Raw genomic sequence first — 8,954 nt, forward strand, 5'->3', positions numbered from 1 at the left:
AAGGTTGGCGTAATAAGCAAATGCTTCAGCCAGTACCTTTTGATTAGCCTTGTCTCATGCTTTCTTTCTTTATGGTAGATTTTTGTTCTGTTTTCACTGTTTGTTTGGTTTTTTTTCACTGTTTTCACTGAGATTTGAATTTGAATGCTAATCAATAAAATAAAAAAAAATAAAAAAATAAAAAATCAAAGAATTGAATACCAGAATCAGATAACAATCTGTTATGTAATAGTACTTTGGATAAAATCTGCAAGTTGCATCAAAGAATGAAACTTGTATTTTTTTTAATGCAGATTTATTATAACTGCAATAATCCTAGCAATCTATTTTTCTGGATTATCGGGGTCCCCAGGCATCCTGGTCAGTAGTCCGTGTACTTTGGTGTTGGTAGGCTGTGGGTTTAAATACTTACCTAGCAGATATTAATTAATAGTATCATGAAGTATAAGAAACAAAACACAAATAAGTTGTCACATTTTCTGAGTTGTCTTTGTTGTTTTCAGTAATATCTCAGGAAAAAAGTCTCCCCTCTGTTTGAATACTACAAACAAATTACAAACAACAGGAGCAAAGTTCCTGATGGACACGTGGACCAGTGAGTGAAGACAAATTTCAAAATGCAGCAGACACCAGTCTCCACTCATAAATCAGATAGATAGTTGGAACTTAGAAACTCTGCTACTTAGCTTATATGATGTTAAACTCTGAACTATCCACATTTATTAATATTATTATTATTATTATTATTATTATTATTATTAATAATAATAATAATAATAATAATAATAATAATAATAATAATAATAATAATAATTCCAGGATGGAAAGTTTTATGTGGAATAGGTCATTGTGAACAGGCGAGTTTTGAGTCTGGACTTAAAATGAGGGAGGGAAGAGATGTTTCTTATCTCAGGAGGAAGGGAGTTCCAAAGATAGGGGGCAGAGCAACAGAAAGCCCTGTGCCCCATGGTGGCTAGCCGGGGAGAAGGGATGGACAGAGAAAGAGAGGAGGAGGATTTGAGACACAGAGAAGGAATGGTGATCTGAACCAGGTCAGAGAGGTATGAAGGCGAGAGATGATGGATAGCCTTGAATGTGTAAAAAAGTATCTTGAAATTGATGCGGTATTTAACCGGAAGCCAATGAAGCTGCTGCAGAGCAGGGGTGAGGTGGTGCACAGAAGGGGTCCTGATGATAATACGGGCAGCAGAGTTCTGGACACGTTGAAGCTTATGGATCAATTTTATGGATCAATTTTATGGATCAATTTTTAACCAAAAAGAAGAGAGTTGCAGTAATCGATCCGGGAAGTGACCAGGCTATGAACAAGAAAGGCAGTGGCATGTGGGGAGAGAAAAGGACGGAGACGACTAACTAATACAGTCCTTATAATGCAGTTTTCTTATAGAGACATTCAAGCTGTCGACCTTTTGCTTTCAGACGCCTGAGTTCAGATGTAAACCAGGGTGCTGAGGGGGAAAATGATACAGATCTGGTTTTTAGTGGAGCAACAGAGTTTAAAATATTATTGAGACTGTGGTTATAATAGAAAACCAAATCCTCTAGGGTGAGCAGGTTATTAGAATGCAAACACCCAGAGAAGGCAGTAGAAAGGGTATCAGGGTTAATTTTGCTAATATTCCAGAAAAAGATGGAGCGAGGATTTTCGGTTATAGAAGATGTCATTTGATGACTGAAACTAGCACCACTGAGAAAACAATGGGCCATTGACCAAAGACCAATGATCAATGGCCATGAGTACCATTCACAGAGAGTTGGGGATGCCTTCAATCACAGCATTGTAAGATGGTGAAAGATGGACCCTTAGGTCCCCTCCGCGATTCAGAGATGGTCTTTCCCCTTCCACGTATATGGCTTCCTTGACTCCGCGCTCAAACCAGCGTTCCTCCCTGTCCAGGATGTGTACATCGTCATCATTGAAAGAGTGTCCACTGGCCTGTAGGTGTAAATAGACTGCAGAGTCCTGGCCTGATGAGGTAGCTCTTCTGTGTTGTGCCATCCGCTTCGCCAGATGTTGTTTGGTTTCCCCGATGTATAGATACTGGCAATCCTCCTGGCCCCTAACAGTGTACAGTACACTACATTACTCTGTTTGTGTTGGGGGACCCAATCCTTGGGATGGATGAATTTTTGGCGCAGCATGTTTTGGGGTTTAAAAGCCAACGAGAAGCAGTGTTTAAAAAATGCATTTCAACTGTTGCGATACTCCTGAGACATAAGGAATCACTACAGGTTTTCGCTTAGGCAGCGGTTGTCCTTCTCTCCTGGATCAGCTGGAGCTTTCTTTAGGCGCCTTCCCAGCTTTGATAAAAGTCCAGCTGGGATAACCACATTTACTCAGGGCCTTCTTGATGTGATGTTCTTCTGCTTCCCTGGCCACTGTGTCTGCGGGGTTGGTGTTTGCTCTATGTTATAGAGTCCTGATGACACCCAGTTTATGCTCCAGTGCAGTGGTTCCCAAACTTTTTTTGCACACTTTGGGAAGGTCTGCTCTAGTGGATGATGAGAATCAAACCTCATAAGGGGCTCATAAGTATTTTCATCACTGACCAGTGACAAAATTTTCTCATGCTACTCTTTCTGGTTTTGCACCTACCCTTGTCTTCCGGAAGGATGATAATATTGTTGTCATTACTAAATGATGTGAGTGCCTTCCTCTCCTCCATGCTGATGTTGGATGCTGGGGGCTTGTCATTGCTGAGACAGGCCAAAACTTTCATCCGTAATGGCTCTGCTTCCACGTCTGCAATATTGTTGTTTCAAATTGCTGTTTCTGGGGCTGTGATCAGTTCCACTAGCTAGATTTGCCTTAGCGTCACAGTAAAGTTCAACCCTTTAGCAATGATGTTTTTCTCTGTTTGGGTGAGCTGTCTGTCAGACAAATTCTTCACCCACTTGTCCACATCCTTGGTGTGGCATCCTTTTCTCTTCTGGCCACTGAGGATACTCTCTGTATTTTGCTGTGGTTTCCAACATACAACAAGTAACTCAAACTTCCTTTGTTGCCTGGTCTTAAACTTCTTGTGCTGTGCTAGACGAGCCTTCTCATTGAATTCAAACAGCTTTTTAAGAGTATTCTCATTTAGAAGCATTGTAAGTCTCTGTCGGATCTGCCCATCTTCAGATTGTAGTATGTCGATGGTAAAATTTGTTTGCCTCACCCATTAAGCAGCTGATGCTGTGCCTTCTGAAGGATTTTTGTTGCCCGGAAGCCCTTGACTGAAGAGCTCATTTGCAGACTTTCAGGAGTAATCCTGTTTTGTCAACATCTGAGATTGAATCTCAGGTGGTTCCTGAAATCAGCCATCTTACATGCCATTTGCTCATACTGACGTACAAGCTTTAGGCAGTCCTTGCCAAAGTGGGTTAAAACGTCTTTATGCATGCTCAATAATGCAGGTAAGTAAAATAAGAGTGTATGTCAGTATGAGCATACAGAACGTAAGATGGCTGATTACAGTCCTGCAGTCAGCTGAGACTGAAGAAGTCACTTGGATGAGTGAGGAAACCTTTCTCCCACTGAACACACTATGTCCAGATGACCAGAATCCACTTTTGGGGGCATTGATAGACTTCTATTATCACACCATAACCAAAAACAGATTAGATGAATAAACGAACAACACACACTCATTCATGTTTTTATTTCTATTCTTGGTAATAATTATTTCCATGCTCAGACTGTTGCAAGGCAGACAACAGCTAAAAAAGTCAAAGTTAAATGTTACACAAAGTTAAAATTGCAATAAAAGTTCTGACCAGAGAGAGCCAATGTGAAGCCTTGACTATTGGTAATCTTCAATTCAAGGCTTCATGACGCTTCATCACTAGTCTGGACTGACTCATAGAAACAGACTGACAGAGGTTGACACAACAAAGGACACAGATACAGAGAATATATACTCAGGAGGACATTAGGGCAGAGTGGACACACCAGGGAGCACAGCTGTGAAGAATAGAACTAACAAGACAAGGGATCCAAAACTGAACATGATACACACAAGAGAGAGGTCTAAGAAAATAAAACAGGAAGTAACACACACTGAGACCCAGACTAAGACGCATGAACTTGACAAAGAGACCGGAGCTACACAGAGACATGACTGACTGGGGAGACACAAAGGGATACAAACATGGAGACAACCACTGTGATTACCACAGGAGACACCAAGGACAGATCAGAGAGATGAAACTGAGGCAGACAGGGCACCAAAAGGAACTAACACAATCAATCAAGAAACCAAGAAATATGAATAGAAAACAGATAAACAAGTAATAGGAAATCAGTACACAAAAACCTGAATATGATTTATCTCAAATGTCCAAGGAAAGAATCAGAAGTCCAGAACAAAACTCAAAAATACTTGGCCTGAGACTCAGGACTATGACAACTTTAACATCAACATGCAAGCAGTGCAGTCTTGTGCCATAACCAAGCTGCAATATTTGGTCACTTTTGAAATATTTGGTCAAAAGTTGCAGTGACTGTGTGCAAGAGGAACATTCATCCAATAACAATAACAAAAGGTTTGAGTGTTTGTAGCATTTTATGAATGACAAACAACATGTCTCATTATTAAAATGTTGGGGGAAAAAACACAATTTTAATATAAAAAAGAGAGAAAGAGATTAGTGATATGAACAAAGCCATGCATTTTTAGTATATGTCTTTTGTTTAAAACTACTCCCCTGATTTACATTGTGTCTGTTGCATCAGCTGAAGCAGTTCAAGGCTGACAATTCCGATGTTAGTTTTGGCTCTGGGACCTTAGCACTGGATCAATCATTGAGAGAACCATCGCTAACATTAAATGGGTTGAAGAGAACAAGAAGAATGTTCTGGACTGAAGCTAATGCCCAATGAAGAAGCTGTTTTTACTTTTTCATCATTCATTTAAAAATGAAAACAGAGGTTCGATCGACCTGAAAATGTTTGTGCGTTGTTGTGTCTGTATCGTTCTCTCTGGTGTTGCATTGATTTTTGCACTTGCACTTTATGTAGTCCTGTGTGTATTTTCTGTTATATGTTTCTCCATGGTCTTGGAGGAACTCTGTCTCATTTCACTGTGTACTGTATATCGTTAAAATGACATTAAAGCCCCTTGATTTGACTTGATGCTCTCGCTCCCTCTAGTGGTAGGTATAATAATTTCGGTAATGCAGTCAGTCGTCTTGTGTGAGGAAGAAAAACAGATCAGCTGCTGTCATTTATTGATGTCTCCAAATTTTAAAAAAATTTAATGTCTATATGTAGTTAGGTAAAAATATTGTAATCAATGTACCCAATGCACATGAATAGCTATTTACAAATGCTTTTCACTTTTAGTTCACACAGCTTTCCAGCTGCTGCTTCTTCCAGCTCAACACACCACACAGCTCTCTTGTGTGGTCTCTTCATCCTATTCAAATAAGGGATGAATGATTATACGATGGAGATCAGCCGTTTTGGTCTGCCTCCCTGACAGCACACCACTAAACCCTCCCTGCAGCTCCCTCTTTGCCTGCTGTACATTTTTACATTTGTGTAAAAATGTAGGTAGTGGAGTAATGTAAAAGTTGTCAGAAAAATAAATAGTAAAACAAAGTACAGATACCTGAAAAGTCTACTCAAGTACAGTAGTAAAGTACTTTTTACTTCCCACTACTGACAGGCACCAAGGATGACTACCACTGGAAAAGGTAAATACAGCGCCTCAAACACATGGAGAGAACAAAAGAGACGGAGAATGAAAAGATGAGACAGAAACTGGCAGTGGGCAATAAAAATAAAAAGACTGGGAAGCTGTGATAGTGCACCCCCTAATGGAAGCCTCCGGGGAACACACTGGGTTTGTAAGGAGGATGCCTTCACAGCACCGATCATTTCACACACTTTTTTGTGTCTACCTTGCAACTGCTGGTTCAGCTTTTTAATTTCTTCCGGATTTTTGGCCAGATCACCCACTCAGCATCTCTTAGTAGTATGTTATCCTCTCCTCTCATTGTCACGAAAGCCTCGATCTCACCCAATAAGAAAAAAAAAAGCTTACGTCTGCTCAACACCGGACTTCCATGTGACTTTTGCACAAATGGGTCTCACCCTTTTACTCCTTTGATTTTTTTCTTTGTCCTCTTTTTTTGCCTTTTCGTCAAGTCTGTCTTCATACGGACCTGCCGTGTTCTCCGTCGTTTTGTACATAACTGTTTTGGGGGCAAATAAAATGCAAGTAGGGATTAAAACCGCAGAATTAATGATTACCAGTGCTGGAAATACTAGCGCTTGATGCAGTGCTTTGATTTTGTTGCCTCTAGTACCCACAATGCAATGCGTGAAATTCACGTGGTCTGTCAATCTCTATCAAGGACTGTGGAAAACAGTCATTGATCTCTATTCAAGTCAATATAATACTTATTTGTAACCTACATCAACAATTATGTTATGATAAATTACGTAATAACTACAACAGAAGACTTACCTTAGTGGAAATGCTTGGAGCAGACTTACATATGAGCTGGAGTGTTCTGAAACGTTATATCTGGTCTTCGAACGGCTGCAATCCGGGCCATCCGGGCATGACGTCACATTTTATGTGACGTCATGCCTGCTGATGAATGATGCAGTGATAGTTCGAACATTTAGGAAAGTTTGGGTGCACTTTGCCATGTGCAATAAATCTGGAGTGAGGTCTTGTCACCTCTGCTGCTCCATCAGTTGTTATAGAAACCAGTTTTTCAATGGATTTTTTCCCCCCAACAAGTACCGCTTCATTGCATTGTAAATGCCAACTTCCTTGGTTTTCAGTGGCAGCAACGTCAAAAATTCCTCCTTTGTAGAAAAGTCATCACCATGTGTGCACAGCTAGCTGTGCCGTATTACTGTAGTCCTCAGACTCATCACACTGAAGTAAATACCAGGAGCACCTGTGCAGGTCCAAATCTAGCTTTCTCTCTGCATCTGCTGACTGTGTTCAAGCCAAGCTGAACATTAGCGATAGCAGAAAGAATCTCAGTCTTATTTTCTCAATGATTCTGCCATTGCCTCTTTAATGATCTCGACATTGATGAAGGGTTTTTTGTGCTTGGTGAGGATGTGCACCACTTTAAATGATGCCTCGGTTGATGCGTTAGCGTTCTTTGTCTGTTTAGATTGTTGTTTTTGGAGGATAGTTTTCAATTCTTTTACCTTTTTTTGCAGAGGTTGCTTCCCACTACAAAGTCCTGGGAAAGGTTGCTGTGAACTTTGGTGAAATGCTGCTCCGTGTTGCATTTTTTAGAGACACCAAGGTTCGTGCCACAGGTCAAACAGACATACACACACATTTGTGGGAAAAAAAACAAGTTGTTTCCCACTCCTCAAGAACATATTTTTTTCCCTCTTACTAGCATAACCAAACTCTGCTGCTATCATTGTTGCTAATAGCCTGGCACCTCGTCTGCCTGCTACCTCTATACGGCGTCTAACCGCTTCAATTGCTGACGGCACAAACTTTTGATTGACAGCTAGTTGACAAATAATTGTTTTATCTCAAGAGGGGTAGGGGTATATTTAATTTAAATTTGATGAAAAGCTTGGCCAGTTTCACCAATACAAATTATATTTGTTATTTTCTTGACCACTTTTGTTATTGATCCCTTTGGCAAGCTACTGAAAAAGGCCCTGTTCGCAAGTGATGTGGTGGAGACTCCTGCTGTACTCTGAGCCTCTCCCGTAGTAACTCTGGTGCCGCCTAGTTACACCGTATTCATGTTTACACATTACTGTGCTCATTTTCTATATTACTAACAAAATATGAAGAAATAAGGATTGGTTTCATTATGGGCAAGAATTTTTCAAGTTAGACGTTTCTGGAAATAAACAGACATTTTAAGTTTAATCAAACTAAAAGCAAATAATTTTTTATAATCTACAAACGATTAGTTAGCTCAAACAAAGTGGCCTTTCTTGTTTAGACAGTTTATATTGGTTTGCCTATTGAAAACAGCAACTCATTTAAGACTTATTTAAGATTTTCAAATTTATGCCACAAGTGCATCTACTAGGAGGCTGAGGATTAGCACTGGCTGCCACCAGTATTAAGCATTAAGTCTTTCACTCAGCCACTCAACTTGCTGTGAGCTTAATGTGAGCTACTGTTTTCAAGGCAAAAAATAAATAAATAAATAACAATGATCAAGAATTATGTTAAAAAGTTTATTAACTGCAACAATCAACATCATTGACGAAAATCTACTTTTATATAGTCACTGGTCATAATACTGATATGTAGGGATGGGTATCGAAAACCGGTTCTTGTTGAGAACCGGTTCCCACTGTTTCAATTCCTTGGAATCGTTTGCCATTTTTGCAAACGATTCCCTTATCGATTCCAGTCGCCCCGAATGACGTCACCACGTTGCGGAGCTTCATTTACCTGGCAGGAAACACGGCGCCTAAGCGGCTCAAACGCTCAAAAGTTTGATTATACTTTATGAGAACCAACTCTCCCATTTCTCCAAAAGGTTCCTCATCCTCTGGCTCCGACACAAAGTCAGGCACCACCTCATCCTCCTCTTCCTCTAATTCCACATGTTTTCCATGGCTTTCCAGCACTTCTATGTCCCCTTCTTCATTGAGGATCTCGCTGTCTGAAATGACCCTGTCCTCCTCTTCATTAGGAGACTCCAGCAACTCACTGTCAGAAAGACCCTTCTCCTCCTCCTCAGGAGACTGAGGGGACTGGGTAGGGCTTTCAGGAGTATCCATGTGAATCCACTCTGGTGCAAAACAAAAACAAAAAAAGCAATCTGTCAAAAAAAGAAAGAAAAGACAACTGTATGTCACCAGTAATCTGATAGCAATTAAATACTGTTTAATGTAATGCTACGTGCCTTTTGTTAATCGATTTAGAAACAGTCAATTAAAAACAGTCACAATTAACCGATAAAATGTCTATAATCACAAATTAAATTTAAAA

General features: G+C 40.1%; 1 protein-coding gene across 1 annotated transcript; it reads right to left on the reverse strand.

The window, feature by feature from the left end:
• Positions 1–3,819: 3,819 nt before the first annotated feature.
• On the reverse strand, positions 3,820–8,939 carry LOC121813513 (zinc finger CCCH domain-containing protein 18-like). Its single transcript, XM_042217323.1, has 2 exons — positions 8,417–8,939; positions 3,820–3,876 (listed from the first exon to the last, which is right to left on the reverse strand). Exons 1-2 carry the CDS (start codon positions 8,741–8,743, stop codon positions 3,820–3,822), a joined length of 384 nt encoding a protein of 127 aa, XP_042073257.1. The 5' UTR covers positions 8,744–8,939.
• Between the last annotated feature and the right edge of the window lie 15 nt (positions 8,940–8,954).

Source organism: Haplochromis burtoni, unplaced genomic scaffold (assembly GCF_018398535.1).
Source record: "Haplochromis burtoni strain Fernald_Lab_line unplaced genomic scaffold, NCSU_Asbu1 Contig_1816, whole genome shotgun sequence".
NCBI classification, from domain to species: domain Eukaryota; kingdom Metazoa; phylum Chordata; class Actinopteri; order Cichliformes; family Cichlidae; genus Haplochromis; species Haplochromis burtoni.

Bases quoted from the DNA above. Each gene is read 5' to 3' on its own strand.
- LOC121813513 (XM_042217323.1), bottom strand. From the start codon at position 8,743: ATGGATACTCCTGAAAGCCCTACCCAGTCCCCTCAGTCTCCTGAGGAG. The intron at 3,877-8,416 runs GCCAGGTAAATG...AACCTCTGTCAG, and splicing joins GCTTAGGCGCCGTGTTTCCT to TCTGTTTCTATGAGTCAGTC.